Genomic DNA, 19997 nt, shown 5'->3' on the forward strand with positions numbered 1-19997 from the left:
AGCCCTAAGCCAGAGTTCAACGTGGGTCATTTTAACAACTACTTACTAGCAAAGAAAACAATTGGAAGTGTTTTCTTTTTTAAAAAAATAAAACAAAAATCAAAAACACCACCAACCAAGGCGCAAACTCAGGGGAAAATAATCTGAAGAGATCTTCTGAAAACACTAATGATGTCTAAAACTTAATGGACTATGGATCCATTATCAATAGCAGATATAAGATGCTTCTGTTTCAACTGAACCACATCTAGTTACAGAGGAAAAACAAACAAAAATCAATCTATCTTTCCCTACCTGGCAGGCTTGATTCTACAATTTCTGAATGAGTTTATATACATGAAGGAGTTGTGGTAAAAGGACAATCAATACCTCTGATTTGTTACCTTGACTGTCTCTCTGCCCAAATCAATGAACACTATTCTGTGACAGAGATCATCAAGGACAGCAATTTAATAATCATGCCATTAAAAACATTCCAGTATTTAATAATTCCTCCCAACCTGGAAGTTTTTTTCTTGTATTTTGTAATCTAGCTGGGCACAGTGGCAGGTAATCACTGCTACAGGGGAGGCTAAGGCTGGTGGGTGGATTGCTTAAGCTCAGCAGTTAAGTTGCAGCAAGGCTAGATCGTGTCCACCCTAAGTCCAGCATCAATAAGGTGAGCCCCCAAGAGTGGGGAAGGAAGAGCAAACCAGTCCAGGCTGGAAATGCAGTCAGTCAAAACTTCCACGTGGATAAGCAGTGGAATCTGGCTCACGAGTGGCTGCTGCACTTCCAGTTAACTGATTCGCAGTAATAATCACCATCCTAGTTATCATCATCATCTTCCTAATATTCAGTAATCCATATTTTCAATCGCAAATTAAGACTATTGTTTCTTAATTTGCCATCAGTACAAGCGGAGAACAATTTGACAAAAATATTCACAGCACAACAAATATTACTTAGTTTTATGCTTTTTAAAAAAGCTATCAACATTCTAATTTACAAGTTAAACCTACTCAACCACTTTCAACATCTTTTTTCATAAATCTCATCTGCAAAACTTTTAGTCATTTTGCCACTTTATTTGCTAAAGTTCTCCTTTTAGAAGGAGTATTCCAAACCAGATGCTAGAAGTAAAAGCTAAAATAGATTTTAGTCTACTCTCTTTGAGTAAAGCAAGTTGTCCAAAGTTACATAGATAATGAGTTTTGGAACTGTGATTGAAAATCAAGTGTTCTGATATCAAGTGCTGTGTTACCAATATCATTCTGGATTCATTATCCTAGGGGTCTGGAAGAGTAGGCGTCTTAAGAATTATCTCTTGTTTTTGATGAAGATAATTCTCCTTGGAAACTCCCTTTTTTCCCATCTAGACCAGTAGTGACAAACTAAAACTGAAAGGGGTGCCACTAATCCATGTACAAGCATACCTGAAGGCTCTATATTGCCTTACTTTTCAATTCTAATATCATCTATGTTTTATTGTATTTTTATTTATTTTGTTAAATATTCCCCAATTACATTTTAATCTGGTTCTGGTATACTCCGTGTTGTGGGTTACCTCTGATCCAGACCTATGATTTTATTTATATATGGAATTTCACAGTGAACAAACTCCTTCTACCAAAGAAGATCTACCACGTATAATTTTAGAGAGTTACCTAAAACAATGAAAAATTAACTAATCCATCCAGTGTACACATTCAGTATTTATCAAAGGCAGGACCTGAACCCAGGTCTTCCCAACTCAAATCTGGCTCTGTGGCCTCTCAGAATCTCACTTGTTTAGCTGCTAAACTGATTCTCTTTATCTCTCACTCCCTTCTATGTATCCAGATACCATCTTTAGGTCTACAACTCTCACATCAATTTCTCAGTCTCTAACTTGGGTTATAGTCACATATTTATATGTATTGCTATAACATTTAACCTCTGAGATCTTCTAAATAAATGTTCCTTTTAGAACCCACAATAGTTGCAATCTATTCTTTGCAAGAGACTATCTAATCCCTATTTAATTGATGTGTAAGATAAAGCCAATGATATATTGCTATAACAAGGATGACAACAAGTGGGCATGACAGACTCTTGTAATAAGGGCAGGCATTGCCTCTTCTCTCACTAGGACCTCTGCAGCATAACTTCAGGTCCACATTGAAGAGGAAGGAGAAATGCTATTTTTTGGAAGAGGCCCCAGGAGCTCAGAGTTCCATGAGCCTTTTGCTTGTTTGCAGACTAGGTAGCAAAAATTTGGAAAGAAAAAGAAGAGAGGGAGAGACACAAGGAAAAGACGAAACAAGAGCCAGAAGGCAGCCTGGCAAGGTGAGTGGCATTACAGGCCAACCATTCCTAGGGTACTCCTGAGCTCCTTTGAAATAAAAAGTCCAACTACAGAAAGAGTAGACAGAGAGAGGGCAGGCAGTACATGGAGTGTTATGGTCATGGTGTCCCCAAATCCATGACTTTTGCACAAATTCAACATTCTTGGAGCCAAGCAGAGCAACTATAACAGATTTCAGCCTATACCCAAGAAGCTTTTACAAATCTCCTGGAGGCAGACAACACTAAGCTTTGACTACTGGGGACATGAGTTCTAAAGGCTCTTCTTTTGTTGATATGCTAAAAGAATTAGAGATTTTCTGGGTGGAATTAGATTATATTCCTCCTGGAACCTGTTGTGTATGAAGGGCAGAGGAAGCCTCCACAGCTTGATTCTTAGGTGTTTTGGTTTTTTTGTTGTTGCTTTCATGCTTTAATTAAATGTTTTTATTAATGGATCTCTTAACTAACTTCTGAATCCCCAAATGTGGGTGAGAGAGAATGCTTATTTAGCACCTGCGGGGCAAAAGTGGAGGGCCATCTAGAGAAGCATCTAAGGGGGCAAAGATTCCGTATCATTTCCCTGATGTAGGTCCCAGGAAAGAGGGAGATGCTGGCATGTTGGGCAAGGAATAGTCAGAAGGTGGCAGTGCAGAAAGAGCCTTGGTATTAACTTATCTCTGGACATGTAGCATGCAAGACGCTTATGACCTCTTAGCCACTTTAACATAGATGATCCTGATGCATGATAAAGAATTCCTGGCCATGCCAAACATGTCTTTGCTATGGCTTTGATGTTCTTAGTGCTGCTCCGGTTCAATGTCACCACCTTGTATTAGGAGACCCATTAGGAAGACAAAGATTTGGCATCACTCACTGTAATGTTAATGGAATTTCAGATTTTCCCTGCCCATTAATAGGCCTTAAGTGGACCCATTAAGGGAAGTTTGCTTAGGGGGAGGCTTGCTTGAAGGAAGGCTTTCACACCTTTTGCTAATTTCTAATTAGGCACTGAGTCATGAAGGTTGCAATGCCTTCTGGCTCTGAGAAGTGTATGTATACACTCTGAGTTGCTATTTTACTTTGGAGGCTCACTTATGTGAAGGACCTTGTGATTTCCCAGTCAAGACTCTGAGTAGCCATGTGGACAGACCCCCAACTGCTCAGATAATAAAGGCTCTCTTGATTCAGTGTCATGTGTAAAGTGTATAGCAATATGACTTTGATTCAGGCAGTCAGAGCCCTGTGTCTTGGTCTTTATGCTAATTTCTCTGCTTAAATTTTCTCTGTTTGTATTTTCTCTGCTTATATGTTCTCTGATATTCAGGGTGCTAACTTTTCTCCTGAACAAGTGAATGTGATTAAAGAAGATTGTTGACCCCTTAAAAGTTGCTTTCCTTTAAGAAAAGCAGATCCAAGAACCTATGCTAGCAGGCCATCTTGGGTATGCTAGGGTGTTTGCTGTTATACCTGCCACCTGGACCAGACTGTTGAAACTTGAGACTCGGTCATTCTAAATGGGGAAGGAAAAGCCCAAGATCTCTGAATTTTGTTCTTCTTCATTTACAATTTGTGTCTTGTTTTACACGTTAGCGTAGTAGTGGCTTTTTATCTTCTTTTTTTCCCCAGGTACTGTCCATGTGAAAAGGCCTCACCAGTAAAAGTTCTATAAGTATTTAAATGGTGGACAGATCCTCTAGAAGATTCTCAGGTGTGTGATAGGATTAATATCTACCAGTATTTCCCCACAATATGGCTTAGGTCCAACCCTCTTAGTGCCTCTTGCAACAGGGTTTAGTTTCCCCTAGAAGGAGACAAAGTGGTCCCAGAACCTTATTGGCCCCTGTTTCTATGATGTAACTTCTTGGTCTCCTAAGGGCACAAAAAGTCCTACCTATATAGTAGGAGCCCCTCTGACTAGGCAGATTTCAGAAACCCACATGAGTCACTATATCTTTCACCATATCCTGCCCTAATTACCATTATGGAGATGAAAGAGACCATGTCCAGAGAAGCTCCATGTCACCAAATCCTTGTTGCATATCCTTGCTGTTAGGGCAAAGTAAACTTCCTTTTGGTACAAACTGTTCAATGACTTGTAAGTACTTCATTTCATCCTAGCATCAAATCTATACTAGAAGTGCTAACATCAGTCACCTCCCTCATTAAGTCCCTCTCTCATTAAGCAAATCTTACAGTAGAGAATTAGTCCTGTAAAGAAAATCTGCTAAGAAAGTAGCATTTATGTAACATTCTAAAATTTGTACAGCAATAAGAAATGAGAACTTCAAAAAAATTCTAGTTTTGTAACATGGTCTCCTAAATTATGGTCTATATCTGTTTCAAAAGAGATTCTGAACCATAGAAACCTGAAAGTTTTCTACATAACAGGAAATTTTCCTGGGAAGCACTAAGTACCTTATTGTGTTCATTCAAAAGCAATTGACAGCAGGTTCAGGGACACTAAACAATTTAACATTTATTATAAACCTATGTCAGCACTGACTACTTTGATATATTCATAAGATAGACACTGTAATGAGATATTTATATGTGTACTGTATAATTTTTTTCTGAAAGCTTGGACTAGTGCTACATATGTGTTAAAGATTAATTTTGCATTGCATTGAAGGAACTACTTTTAATGAAGAAAGGAATGCATTCATTCATCTATTCAATGAAGCAATGAATCACAAATGAATTCATTTATTCAATGAAACAAAATAGAGGCAACAATCTAACGTTGTACCTAGGCTTAATTTTAGCAGGCTACCCCCAAATTTCCCATGGAGGATTATGGCAGGGATGGAGAAAGGAGGAAGACTGAGAAAAGAAACAAAGTTCAGAGCTCTAAATCTGTGACTTTTCATCTGAGATTCACATTCACTTGGAAAGGCAAATGCAATAACATGTAAGCTTATCCACTTAAAGCTACAGGTCACATTCTATCTTTTCTGTTAACCACTCCAAATGAAGAATGAATCTCTTGGAAGACTCCAAGTGCTCCACAGATCAAATGCTGGACCCACAGGCTCTCTGAGAGAGGCATACCACCAAATAGGACACACAGGGACAGAGGATACTGGCATTCATATAGCTTTCTCCTGCCCTACTCTTTTATTGCTAGATACCAGAAGCTGTCTCAAGGGACAATCTGAAGGCTTCTCTTTGGAAAATGTGATAAGGACTTGGCGATCAGGATCAGACCATGGGCAGTACTTTGTCTAACCATACTTACTATTTTTAAAGGAAGGAAAAGCAAAATACAATATATCCCCCAAAATGTTTATGTGTTAGTACTAAGTCCTCTCAGGCTGTGAAAAACTTCACAGATAATAAAATGCACCACAGCAAGGTCAACCATGTGCCAACAGTAATAAGATCTATAAAGTTTCTGAGGTTTTGTCTGGGGCCTTATGTCTATCTGTGGACCAGCTTTGTCCTGATGCTAACCAGTAAATTATGCACTGTTTATTGTTAGTATATATTGAACCACTAAAGTCATTTTGAAATAATGTTTGGAGCCTGATTTAAACTGACAGAACAAGGAAATTCAGAGTTAAGGCTGAACTGGAGCCCTGAATTTATCCATTGTGTTTAAGGATCACTTTGCATTTTGGTATAAAATCCGTAAGATCACCCACAGTCTAGACCCCTTATAGCACACAAACACAGAAATCCGTTCTGACTTTAGACTTATTAATGTGGATTATTATTTCAGTGTGCTTTTCCTTGATTCAGTTTTTCTACTTTTTTAGTAGGAAAGAGAGATGATAGGCCATCCACATTCCTTTGGGAAGTGGTAGTCTCAAATGAGATAATGTATTTAAAGCACTGTGTAAGACTTTGTGCACTGTATAAATGTTAGTTATTATTATCATATTTATTATGATTGTTTTATATTTATATATGCAACACTATATAATATAATACCATATAGCTATAGAATATTATATTATAATAGTTGACACCTAGAAGAAGTAGACATCTTTGGCCATATTTATGATCTTAATACTATTCCTTTATTTGTAGGCCCCTTCATTTAGGAAGTCCAAGGTCCTTAAGAAACTTAGTGCTACTATAAACCAAGAGTATTTCTTTATAACTTGTGATATCCTACTTTTCATACTGTTGACATAGGCTTAGGTGCTGCCTTGAAGAGACCCTAACTCTAAACATATGAGAAAGTGAAATTCATTCATGCAATCTTTTGCAAAGAAATTCAAACCCAATATTCAGGCATTAGATAATTTAAATATTTTTACACCTCAAAACATTCCAAATACCTTTGTGGTCCAAGGAAAGCTCTAGTCTTCCCCTTCTCTTTCAGACATGGCTAGCCTAAAAAAGGGGCTTGCTTGTTTTCTTGGAGAATTTCCTAAACAAATAAATAAACAAAACCCTGGGAGCCAACTTCCACCTGGCAAAGAGAGATGAAATCATGGACTGTCCCCTGAAAGAAGGAGTAAATGGTACCCTTAATTTACTATGCACATTAATTATAGCTAGCGGAAAGAACACATGACTGGAAAGAGTTTTGGGTTTCAGACCAAGCTGCACCAATCATTTTGAGACCTTGAAAAAAGTAAGGTTTTTGTACACTAATGAATGAAGCACTTCACTAAAGCACTCTGAATTTTTTCAGAAAAAAAAATGTACAAGGTAAATGCAAGAATTTGTGTTTTGGCCATTTCCAAATATGCCATGTTATATTATTTCATGGATCAGTTACTGATAACAATCTCTTTATTTCTGCTTCTGAAGTACATGGGAACCACAACCAAAACTCAGCTCTAGGACAATAATGAAGAGCACTGTCATAAACAGAAATGACCCAAAAAAATGTTATATGACTTCTCAAATTTGACCAGAATATAAAGTGACGAACCTACTCCTGTAAAGAATTCAAACAGGATTTCTGAGGGCTATAAATGTGGTCCATGGCAGCCACTGTACTGACCACACAATGACCAAAAGTTGGAAGCGACAGAGAGTAGATAAGTGTGGTCACTGCTGTGGTTCCCACGGACCACATCTCTTGTCATTAGAAATCCTGCCTGAACACATACTGAGCACTAGGACAGAATGGAATGAAAGGACTGTGCAACCTATCCAGAATCCCCAACTTCACATGGAAGACTCCTAGTCTGAAGAAACTGGATGGAGTCCAGGCTGCTCTGATGATCCCACTGCAAGGGTGGATATCTGATCTCTCTAGGCACTCACATTCAGATATTATACATATTAAAAGATTTATTAAATATTTTCAGTTATTTGCCAGATACTGTGCTGACCAGAATACAGATGATGTCTCTGTTCTTCATGGCCATTATCTGACATGTACTTTATTTACCTGATAGAACTGGCACTGTGAAAGACACCATGGTTTATTCTCTAAAATGGCATTTATAAAGATTTTTAAACCCTGAAAACCTACCAGCTACAACAGCTGTGTAAATACAGTTCTAGTCAGCTTTTCCAGCACATATTTACTTACTAGACAGTAGCAATTGTCTAGTATATATTTAGATGCTCATTAAAAAGTGGACTTTTGACCCAACATACTAGAGAACCTTCACTAGTATATGGTCTTTTCTTTTTTTTTTTAATGTAAATCTCTGGGCAAATATATGAGTTTAAGAAAATTAGTTTTCTAATAAATTGATAGGGATACAGTTGAAATATGTATTTGTTTGTAAAGTGTATATTCATCTATACAGGCCTTCTAATATGATTTCAGAGCTCAGAAGACAGTACACACTTCATCAGCCCAAGGTTTAAAGAAATGAAAAAAGAAAAGAAATGAAAAGCAGAAGGCATATAAACAGAATGCATTCAGTCCTTTCATAGGTAACTAGCCTGATTTTCTAATATTTAGATGCTCAGTTACAACTGATATACATGAATGACAATTTTTACTCTTGAAGAGAGGGGAGATGTCAGTTAAAGTATTACTTTATCTGAGGAAGAAAAAAACACAAGGAATACCTAGATTTCTATTTTATTGGTAATACAGATCAACATATACAAAAACATAGAAATTAAGATAAGTACATAGACGAGGGTAGAATCAACATTCCAAATTACATTTTGAGATTAACTATTATCCCTGACAATAAAGAAAAGCAAAAACACAGATAAATTAAATCCACAGAAAATCTCAAAAGATCATTTTGGCCATTAATTTCAACTTTCAAGGGATAAGCTATGACTAACAAAATTTTTTTAACTTTCACAGACCAATAGGGCTCATCCACATACAAAGAATACTGTAAGACGACAATCAGCTCCCTTGAATTCCAATATCGTCTCTATGTAAATGATTCCCAGATCTACATATCCAGCCCTAGTATCTCCTGTGAGCTTCATCCCCACAGAACCAACTGCTAATTAAACATTTCCCACTGGATATGCCCCATAAGCATTTCAAACATGTTCACATCAGAACTCATTATCTTTCTCTTCAAATCCTTCTCACTCATTTCCCATCTCAGTCATCCCTGATTCTTAATTCTCCTTCATCCCTAATATCTCATCACTTCATAAGTCCTGTCAATTCTGATTCCACAGCTCCTCTCTCCCTTTTCTCTACTCTCATACCACAACTTCCTTAGTTCATAATATATTACTGTATAGCCTCTTAATTTATGAAGTTGCTTCAAGGCTCTCCCCTCCTCAATCCATCCACCACATGATTGTCAAAGTCATATTCCTAAAGGACACATATGACCATGTCACTCCTTTGCTTAAAAAGTTACTCCCTATTGTTTCTAAGAAGAAATAGAAATTCATCTGTTTTTAATTGGTAGCACTTTGCAATCTCCAGGCTTGAGGCTATCTTTCTAGGCTTATTTCTTATCCCTTTCAGAAATGCTAAGTTCCAGCCTGCCAGACCTATTTGCTCTCCCGTATGTGGACTCATATTTCATATTCCATTTCCAATGTCCATGCCTGTGTACAGTCTATCTCTCACACCTAGAATGCATTCTCTTTTTGCTTCTTTCTTTAGAATCTCTAGTTTCCTCTCAAGTACTCAGTGCAAGGGAATTTTCTTCCGCTTGCTTCCCCAGTAGAATGCAAACTCTTTGCCAGCAGGGACTCCATGGTTTGGGGTTTTTTTTTTCCTGTCTTTGTCTTCCTAGCACCTCTCACAGTAGATGCTTGTTGATTGGCTGACACAATGAAATAAATGTTAAGGAAGATATGTGAAGATTTTTAAAGAATATAAGAAAGAGGAAAAGCGTTTACTCAGGGACCTCAAAGAGTTTGCCAGTCATACACAATCTTTATATCTACTGCACAAAATGCCCAAGAGTAGTATTACATTTGTCATCTCAAAGGAAAAAAAAAATCAATTCCCTTTGTTTTGGAGACCAACAGGAGTAACTAGTGAAAGTGGAATGAGTATACTATTTAGTCTAAACTACCTGAAACTTTTAATTCTTTTTAAGGTTATAAAAAATAATTTCGAAAAAAAAAAGTTCTCATAGGTAACAGAATTCCAAAATTGCTAGAATTTTTAAAAAGATTATTTTCCTATAAATATATTTATAAGTTTCACTCATGCAAAAAACATAAGACAAATACCTTCTACATCTACAATACTGTGCAAGGTAGACTAATTTATTAATCTAATGTTTAGGAAGAGGCCAAGGCTTTTTGTACATTCTGTGGTGGTACACGCATTTCTACTTTGTAAGGCATATGGGAAAGACAATAAATGTGGATACCAACATTTTTTTACAGCCATCTTTGTATTTGTTTGTTTTTTCATTTTTTTTCTTTTTTTTACTTGAGCTCATGTCATTTTGGCCCTGCCTAAGGATTTATTTGAATGTGGGCAGGGGGTGAAGCAACAGCTGAATGACCTCACCGCTAACAACTATGAATTAAAACAATTCTAGCCAATTTAAAAGTGCCTATTAGCTTAAAATTTTTACAAAAAAGTGGGAAAGGAGATTTCAAAACCATGGGGTTTTTTTTGTTGTTTTTTAAACACCGTAAGCCTTATTACTTATAAGATTAAATGTGTTGGAAGCTATTCAAAGTGTGCCTGCTTTCTTGAAAGGAACTAGTCTAACTCCGTATCACTCAAACATCTGAAAATGGTCAATATACAAATAAAAAAAAAGATGCAATAATAATTTTAAAATTTCTTAGCCCATATTTACACTGCAAGAGTTATTCATATGACTGAAGGTAAATATGTAATGAATGATTCCATCTAACTCAACAGCTGAGTCATGAAGGAACATCTATACAAATGACTAAGCATAAGTAGTAAGACTTCTTACCCCATATTTACACTGGCGGGATGTTGCTCCATACTGGAAACGACACTGCTCATCAGCATCATACACCTGACCTGGGGCCACAGCTGGATAAAGAAAGTCACGCTTGGGAGGCTCATTATCAAGGCAAGTGCCACGGCCTGAACTGTTCAACATAAAGGATCAAAGGAGATTAGGCACTCTGCGCACTCTTTCAGTCAGAATTATGATACCGCGTACTGAGTTCTTTGTTTTAACATGTTTGAACGCATAAAGAAAGACTCTACTTGTGAATGATCCTGCAGTAGGATGAAATATTCCTACTGAAGTTTGACAGTTGGTTGGGAATAAGAGATTCAAACAGTAATGTTTTTCCACGACTAATACATATACACAAATACTCCTTAGGTGATAATCCAAATATCACATTGTTCTTTAAAACAATGATTTAAAATAATTTTTGGAAACAAGCAAAACATAATTTCATATTTGCTCTAAGCTCCTTGTTTGTTTTCAATGAAAACATAGCCACATCTGGTTGTAGAATTAAAAACATGAAATGTGGCAAGTAACAAAAATGTGGTTTGTAACCTTTAACAACTTAATCTATGTAACTCCACTTTAGGCACAAAAAAATGATTCTGTGATCAGACATGTCCCTTGGACCTGGAAAAACACCAATAATAAATGGACAGAATGAAAGTATAGGCCAAGAGCCAAAAGTCTCTGCTCAAATGCAGTAAAAGTGTTGAGTCTCTTAGAAATTTCACCTAAGGTCATCAATGTTGAAAAAATGAAAACATTCTCCCTTTATAATCTCTGCCTTTCAAAGTATGTCGGCCCTCCAACATAATAGTTTAATTTGATGGAACAAATAATATAAAGGTTATTAAAAATCAGACACTGTGCCTTCATTTAAAGGACTTTATGCTCTGCAAAATATAATTGTTCATTTTTATTTAGTCAGTGTGCATAAAATAGGACAGATGCTTTTTTACTTTCATTTCACATGTGAATAAGTTAGAATTTTTAAAGAATTCCTATGCCAACATTTAAATATTTTTTCCAACATTCCTGTCAATTGTGCCAGCCCTAGTGCTTTTTTTCCAAATCTTTTCCATCTACCTTGCCAAAGGAAAATAATTTCACAAGTAGCAGTTCTACAACTGTTATTTGGGACGGCTCAAATTTTCATTTATAGATAAGTAAAAAGAGAAACATTTCACAATATTGCATTTTACAAACATTTTATAAATTCATGACATTCAAATTATGTTAAAAATTCTTTCACTGATAGAAGTTAGGTATTGCAGCAAATTAAAATCATTTTTAGAACTGAACCATATTATTTCTGAGGTCATTCAAAGACATCAATGACCATATACACTATGTCCATCTCTCTGGACCTTTTTGTCTTTTCTCTTTTCTTCTTGTCTTTTTTAAAACACATAATTAGTCAAAAAAGAGTAATTCAAAAATGATATTACAGCCAATCTCAACATAAATGTATAATCCTACAAATGAATCATGGGAAATAACATAATTATCACTTTTAAAAAGTTGTTATTCCTTCACTGGCAAAGAAAAGGTGTTGTTTCCATAAGTTCTAGGGGAATATGGTGCTAACACAGACTTTTTTTTACTATTTTTTTTTCTTTTACAATTGGTTAAGGCCATAATCTCTCATGGCAGTACAGAAAGCATCTTTTCTGTGGAGGAAAGAATATCTTCTCCAGCAACTTAGCAAGTAAAGTAGTTCACATTACCATTATATAGAAGTACTTTCTTATCCCTGATTTTGAAATCTTCTTTTAAGTATTGCTCCAGAAATTAATTACCTTGTGCCCAGGATAGGTGAGGCTAGCTGAGTGAAAAAGAATACCAATTTCATGTATTTTTTCAACAGCATGATTTTCATGGTTAAAGGTGGACTGGCTTTAAAAATATGTGACTCCATATCATATTTGCACTTTTATAGGATTGTTAGGATTCAGGATATCAGGATATTAGTTCAGAACATACTTTGCTTAAAAAAAAGATTCTTGACAAGGAAATCAAACGTAAAATATGATGAAAAAGCAAGTTACTATATGATCATCTTGTTGGTTTTCAACAGGAATAGGTTATTTGAATTAATAGTGGCAATTTCTTCTCATTTTTTAATACTACTTAAAACATTATCATGAGCATATCTTGTGAATATAAAAGATGAACATAAAATACCAACAGAATTTTGTTTTATTTCCATGATGAAATTTTGTAAAAAAAATATAGAGTGAAATGTTTGAATGAAAAGTTAAAAGGGCAATAACCAAAAAAAAGCATAAGAAAAAGATCATGGAATAGATTCATCTTGTGGCTTCCACTTTGAATTTGCTGCAAGCCAACCATTTAATTTTTTTCCATTGGTTGATGCCACTTAACTTGGCTTTACAAAGGAAAGGAAGGAAGGAAGAAGGAAGGAAGGAAGGGGGAAGGAAAGAAGGAAGGAAGAAACAAGAGGAGAGGAGATGAGGGGAGGAGAGGGGAGGGGAGGGGAGGGAAGGGAAGGGAAGGGAAGGAAAGGGAAGGGAAGGGAAGGGAAGGGAAGGGAAGGGAAGGGAAGGGAAGGGAAGGGAAGGGAAAGGGAAGGGAAGGGAAGGGAAGGGAAGAGAGAAAAAATTTAAATCTAGAAAATCAGAAAAGGGAAGATTTAAGGCAACAAAGTACTTCAGGCAAGAGATGCCTGAGAGAGTTCCTGAGGAACAATCCATGAAGAGACCAAGAACTCCCCAAGAGAAAAATTCTTTCCTGGTGGCAGACTGGGCAACTAGTTAATTTTGTTCATGAGGCAACAACTATCTCATTTAAGCATCTGTACCATCCATACTCTCATGATATTGACCCAAAGGTGTCCAAAATATGGTTCGGGTCTTTAAGATCTCTCAACAAAGAGATGATCTAGTCATTGGATCATAGTCACCTTGCCTAGATCTTAACACAGACTTATCCAAAATAATGACTTTACTTTTGGAGCTTTACTTAGAAGCACTTTATGTTCTACTGAGGTCTGTATTTGGTCTGACTTACACAGATCTTTTTTATTTCCCTTTCAGAACTGTAGAGTGAAAAACCATAATACAATAATATGTAGGAGCAAAAGATTAAATATATAACATGATATACTTCAGGTGAATAATGTCATGTATTTGCTAAAATCTGTCATTATTAGATGAACAGAGATATTCTGGAACAAGAAATCAAGGAAGGAAGACTTTTAAAATAGGTTTCACTGTATATCATTAAGACTCTCCTTTATGCTCAGATTAGAATTTAATAGTCATTGAATCTGAATTCTCTTAGCAATTAAATTAATCAATTGATACCTCTAAATCATCTCCATCTTACAATACAGAAATGCTATCTCAAATGAGTAAAGATTATTCTTGGGATGGAGGGTAGGGTCTCTCATCATCACCCTCTAAATCAACGAGCATTTATTAAGCAACTACTTTGTACCAGGTACAGTACAGGAGACAAAGGCAACAATGATACAATCTATACCTTCAAGGTGCTTACATTCTAATCTGTAAATGTAATTTTTAAAAAAACATATTCATACAATTTAGTTTGATAGAGACTAGGAGCCATCTTGCTTTAATTTTCTCAATGTAAACATCCAATCTTATGATGTAACCAAATGAATGGTGAATAAGAGACCATTTAATTTGGCTTTGCAAATAGAACAAAATTTTTTCAGTCTAAAAATATTTAACCAGCCCAGCAATCCTCCAAATACATCAATAACAATCTTTCTTTTAAAAAATTAGCATTTTGTAAAATATTACTGGCCTTGAGATATACATGGCTAATCTGCAAGGCTGACTTATTTGGCCTTATGAATTATAAAATCTTAATAAGAATAACTAGTAACTGCAGCATTTGGATTAACTAAATTTTTAGTTTAGAATATTAAGTAGAAAAAATTCTTTCTTGAAAAATCTTCCTGAAATTACACATTCAAGTAGAATATATATATTATATATATATTTGTATATTTTTTTGGTGAGTGAAGAAATTATAATGTGAAAAAATAATTATTCTAAAAATGAATATTGTATATATATATAATTATTATTATTATGTTAAGCCATCATATAAACTTATTTTCTTGTCACTTGTCTCTTTTACATAGAGGTTCAAAAAGGAAAAAAAAATTCTGATTTGCCTATGATTCTGATTCTGATCCATGTAGGTTTTGCTATATAAACACTTGTCATTGAATTCCATTTTAGTACTACAAGGAATAATAGTGATAACACAAAATAATTTTCTGTTTAATTTTTGTTAAACATAGAGTACTTATAAATAATAATTATTTGTGCCATGGATGGTATTCAAAATTTTTCCATTCTGCTGACCCAGTTTTCAGTCACTACTAAACAAATTTAAGATGACAATAGCACATTTTAATGATGTAAAACAAAAGATTTTGACCAACCTCAAATCCTTGGTTCTAGTATATTTAGACCAGAAAACATGATTCAAAATATCATGGAATGTGAAAATTCAAGGGATCTTAAAGATTACCTAGCGCAACGCCCTCATTTTTATTGATGAGGAAACTAAAGCACAGAGATGTTCATTGAATTGCCCAAGGTCACATGACGAGATGGTGGGAAATCCAGGAAATGAACTTGGTTTCCTGGTTTTCAGGACACTTCTTTATACTTTTCCATGCTATTGGTACAGTAGAAAAAGCGCTGATCTAGAGTCAGAGCAAGCCACTTCACCTCCCTGAACCTCAGTTTCCTCATCTGTCAAAAGAATGGTGGGACTAGAAGACCTCTGTAGTCCCTCCCAGTTCTAAATCTATGATCCTATGATTTTATGCACTTCACAATTAAAAACCAAACTCCAATTTACATCCATAACAGAGAATAAAATTAGCAAATTCAAGGACTATTTCTGTTTACACTTCTACTCTTCAGGCTAATTTAGTGATTAAGTTAGTTTCTGAATTCTAGCAGCATATTTGTTTTTCTATAAGTATCATATTTCACACCAGGCATTCCAAGTCAATAATACTTTTAGGTCCTCATAACTCTATCTCAGACATATTGTCTTCCTTACATAGACAATTAATCTGGAAAATAAAAACAAAAACAGAATTGCAATTTGTAGGTTTGCTAAATAGTCTTCCTTACTGTCAAACTTAGTCAAGATTCAGCTTTTCACATTTTCAGGTGGGGTCAAGTATGTGTGTGTGTGTGTTCATCCTTCCTTGCTGAAGAAGACCATGCTATCAGAGAAATAATGGCATGACTTGCACTTGACTTTGTTTTGAGTGAGGGAGGGCTGTGCAGGTCACCAGCCTCACTTCTCCTCCAGAGCCATCTGAATCCAGTAACGGGATATTCCTCAAGATGACTGGGGATGACCCAGGATGAAGCAATTGGGGTCAAGTGACTTGCCCAAGGTCACACAGCTAGTGAGTGTCAAGTGTCTGAGGTGAGATTTGAACTCAGGTTCTCATGACTCCTGCACTGGTGCTCTATCCACTGCACCACCTAGCTGCCCCCAAGTATGTGAACTTGACTTGCAGAGTATATGATCATTCCCCTGATCATGTTTTTTAGTTTGCTTTCACTAAAACAGTTTATATTCTGATTTTCAGATTTGTAGTCTAAAATGTAGTTAGATCAAATGTTTCTTTTTAACTTTGTTCAAAACTTTACTATGAAAATGGTAATGTTTTCATGCCATCTCAAAAAAAACACAAAAAAATCTAACACATTTTTAATGTCACTAAAATAAAGCAAAAAAAGAGAGGAGGGGACAAAATTATCATAATCTATTATGCATAAAGACTATACTTACAGGGGCTTTTCTATTAATTTTTACATAGAATTGGTATTGTACTATTCTCTATCTCAAATCACTCTGATTCAAACCTCTCATTTCTTCAGTACTATAGATACAAGGGAATAATGCCTTCATCTTTTGGGTGATTGTACTCAATGGCAGCCAAGATCGATACAATCAGAATAGATTTTTTCAGGTTGCAAGAACCATGCTGATACTAGTTAATCTGTCGTTTTTTTCTCTTTTATACATCATTAAAGCATGGCTATATGAATAGACACATAATAAAAATGGAAACATCGCAGAAATGGAAGGAAGACTGCCAAGTTATTTTCTGAGGCACACTAATGCCTCAGATTTTGTAAACAAAATCAAAATGTCAAAAATTCTTCATTTGGCAAAGAGGCATTTTTCCAGAAGGGCCTATCAAGACACTAATTGGCTTATTTTCTGCATAGTAGACTAATATCAGCCTTTGAATATGGCTACCCCATAAGAAAAATTAGTGTCTTGGTCACTCTAAAATTCTTCTTTCAGCCTCCTGGAGAGCTGGTTCTCCAGAGTCAATCTCTCAGTTTTTCTTCCCTACTTCACTTTCAGATGTTAGATAATAACTGTGCTCCCCACACCTTCAGCATCCATGCTTTTTGTGAAAATGGCTAGTCTGTATTAAATTTGGAAGTGAAACACTCTGATATAGCTCTCTAACAGTTTAAACAATTTGAACAAGCCCTAATCTAGATGAAGCTTTACTTGATTCACAGAAGTCCCAGGAATTGTTGAAAACTTCTAAATTACTCTATTCTTCCTCTAAATAGTGGGAAATAGATCAAAACTAGTCTAAATTCCTTGTGGCTGCCCTTCACTGCCTGGTAGATCAGCCTGTGGTCATCAGTGGGTGTGAGCCATAATACCGGGGTCATCTTCTCTTTACTTTTTTTTAAGTTAAAAAAAATAGTCCCGCAGGCAGCTAGGAAGGACACTACCTGCAAAGCCGTCGTCGGAAAACATCAGAAGCTGGCATAACTCGTCCATTTTAACGGAAATGGGTTCTTTATTATTTAATCTGGACGGCTTCTGGGCGATTCATGAACCACTTATTGAATCACCGAGTTTAAGAAATCTGAAAAAAAATATTGGGAGTTGGTAAACACCACCTCCTGACGTATTGACAGCACTCAGTGTTTCAGAATGATACAAGAGAAACTTGTACTCTACTGGCTTTTATGGTCAAGGAATCAATTTCAGCCCAACATAGTGAATAGCGAATCTCCATAAATCGTAGAAAGCTCATTGTTAAAATTCATCGTCATCTTTGGCCTAAGCAGGCATTAAGGAGAGAAAAGTATGCATTTTGTTGGCTGGGCTGAGGTTTCTACATAATTCATCTTACAAGGTTTCTTTTTCTTGAGGAAAGAAACTAAATAAAATGTTATGAGCCTTCCTGAGCCAACTTTAAAACACAAATATAATCATAATTCCTAATCAGATCATCTTTAGATTTTAAAAAATATCACATGTAGCTACCGAAGCAATTAAGTTCAGAGTATTAATAAGAAAGAACAAGAAAAATCCAATGAAGTCTCTCTTCTGCCTTTGTCTACCTGTGAACTAGTCTATTTTAAGGGCCTTGGATTATTTTCTTTTTTAAATGCATGCTTGGTCAGATTGTCAGTAAAATTTTTTAGTTTGCATGAAAAGCAATATTCTCCCAGGTCTCTACCAATTGCCTCTCATACTCATTCTTTACTTGGAGTAAGAATTTGTGAACTCTGATTCTGTGGAATGGGAATATATTCATAAATTATAGGATTAAAAACCCCATTAGACTCTCACAACAATCCTGAGATCATAGATTTGGAGCTAACAGGGACCTTGGAATTCATCTAGTTCCATCCCTCATTTTAGAAATGAGGAAACTGAGACCAAGAGATACAAAGTAACTTGCCAAAAGTCACATAGGTAGGAATTTGAAAGTCTGGGATTTGAACCCAGGTCTCCTGACTCAAAATGTGATGCCTTTTCCGCTGCACCAATGCTCTCTTCCTCACTTGGTAAATCTCATTCACCCACTCTTCTGCTTTTGGAAAAAGTCCAGACTTCTTGCTGAATAATTCTGCTGTGGAAGGATCTGGCTCCACAATAGCAACTTCTACTTATTTTGGCAAATCTCACCAAACCAGTGAGACTGAGCTGGATTTGGCCACTGATTCACAGGAATAACAGAATGGTCACAATATGGTTTGAGTCAAACAAATTCTAACAGGTGTTCAGATTGAGTCCATGTATGGAGGTCAATCAGGCAGGATACTGTGAATGAATCCTAGGCATCATTAACTCTCTTAAAAAAGTTAAACTCTAGCTAATGTACAGGTATTCACAGGTATTCCACACAATTTCTCCTTCTAGTGGCAGACACTTAAATTTACAGTTCTCTCTTGACTTTAAGATCTGGAGAAACAGAAAATTTTACCAAAATATAAAATTTTTGTTTTGAGATTAGATCATTTTGGTAAAATGATATCCTTGACTGCTTTGGGTTACAAATATCCTCGAGGCTATTCTTGTGTGCATTTTCTTGGTAGGCAATTTAACCAAGGATAATATAGTCAATTATTACTGAGACTAGAAAGAGCCTTTTGGTCATATGATAGATTCTTCACCAAAGCCCTACTTGAATGATAAGTCAGACATGTCAAACATGTAGCCCCATGGGTCACCAGATGCAGTCCACAACACCTCCAAATGCTGGCCAAACAGATTAAATTGGGAAATATTTAGCAAAGTAAAATAAAATAAAACTGAAATATTACATTTTAAAACAAAGTCAATATGCAGCCCACAGGATCCTTATTATAGTGTAGTGGCTCCCATTTCTACTTGACTTTGACACCACTGGAGTAAGAGACCCTGGGGTCCTCAAAGATTTGGGTCAGAGCACAAAATCTGGCAAGCCCTACCAAGTCAGAAAGGCAGTATGTCCAACATCAGATGACCATCCTAGCTAAGTTCAGAGAGGCTCGTTACCAGAAGTTTATTCTACCAAATAACATTTTTATTTTATTTTATTTTTGCCATGAGACCTCATGAAGATCTGCTAAGGTATAGAACCATTGAGCTCTGCCTTGATGAAAGAAGTATACATAGTGAGAAAATTGTGGGTTCTTGAAATATTGGAGAAGTATTGTTAAGTATCACCTTCTGAATTAACTTTCATCTCTAGTCTAAAAATTTAAATATTTTTATTTTAATTAATTCACTGAAGTCCTTTTGTAACATTAGTGTTGGAAAGCTGGACCAAAAATGATTTTTTAAAAGTTGTGTTACAACAAGCTTATATAGTTAGGACTTGATTAGTGCCAATAATAAATTCCCACAAAATGGCAAATTATTCAAACTTGTATTGCCTATTTCCAGTGGGCTAGAACGAATTAGCATATTTTACATAACTATAAATGTAAATAGTGCAAATTTGAATACATGTGATGACCACTTCATGGAATTTGCTATTTGCACTAATCAGGACCTGGCTGTATTGTATGTATATAACTTTGAGATATCAAGAAACGTGATCGACTT

At 35.8% G+C, this 19997-nt stretch overlaps 1 protein-coding gene across 13 annotated transcripts in view; it reads right to left on the minus strand.

Moving 5' to 3' along the window:
* Positions 1-19997, minus strand: part of ADAMTS6 (ADAM metallopeptidase with thrombospondin type 1 motif 6) — a 343812-nt gene that overhangs the window by 115761 nt on the left and 208054 nt on the right. For all 13 annotated transcript variants that reach the window (XR_011966189.1, XR_011966190.1, XM_072605071.1 and 10 more), the window contains one exon: positions 10599-10740. Coding sequence is in view for 11 of the 13 variants with exons in the window: in XM_072605071.1 (XP_072461172.1) it covers positions 10599-10740 (142 nt within the window). In the remaining 2 variants the exon portion in view is untranslated. The remainder of the gene's footprint in view (positions 1-10598; positions 10741-19997) is intronic.

This window comes from Notamacropus eugenii, chromosome 4, assembly GCF_028372415.1.
Source record: "Notamacropus eugenii isolate mMacEug1 chromosome 4, mMacEug1.pri_v2, whole genome shotgun sequence".
In the NCBI taxonomy this organism is placed as follows: domain Eukaryota; kingdom Metazoa; phylum Chordata; class Mammalia; order Diprotodontia; family Macropodidae; genus Notamacropus; species Notamacropus eugenii.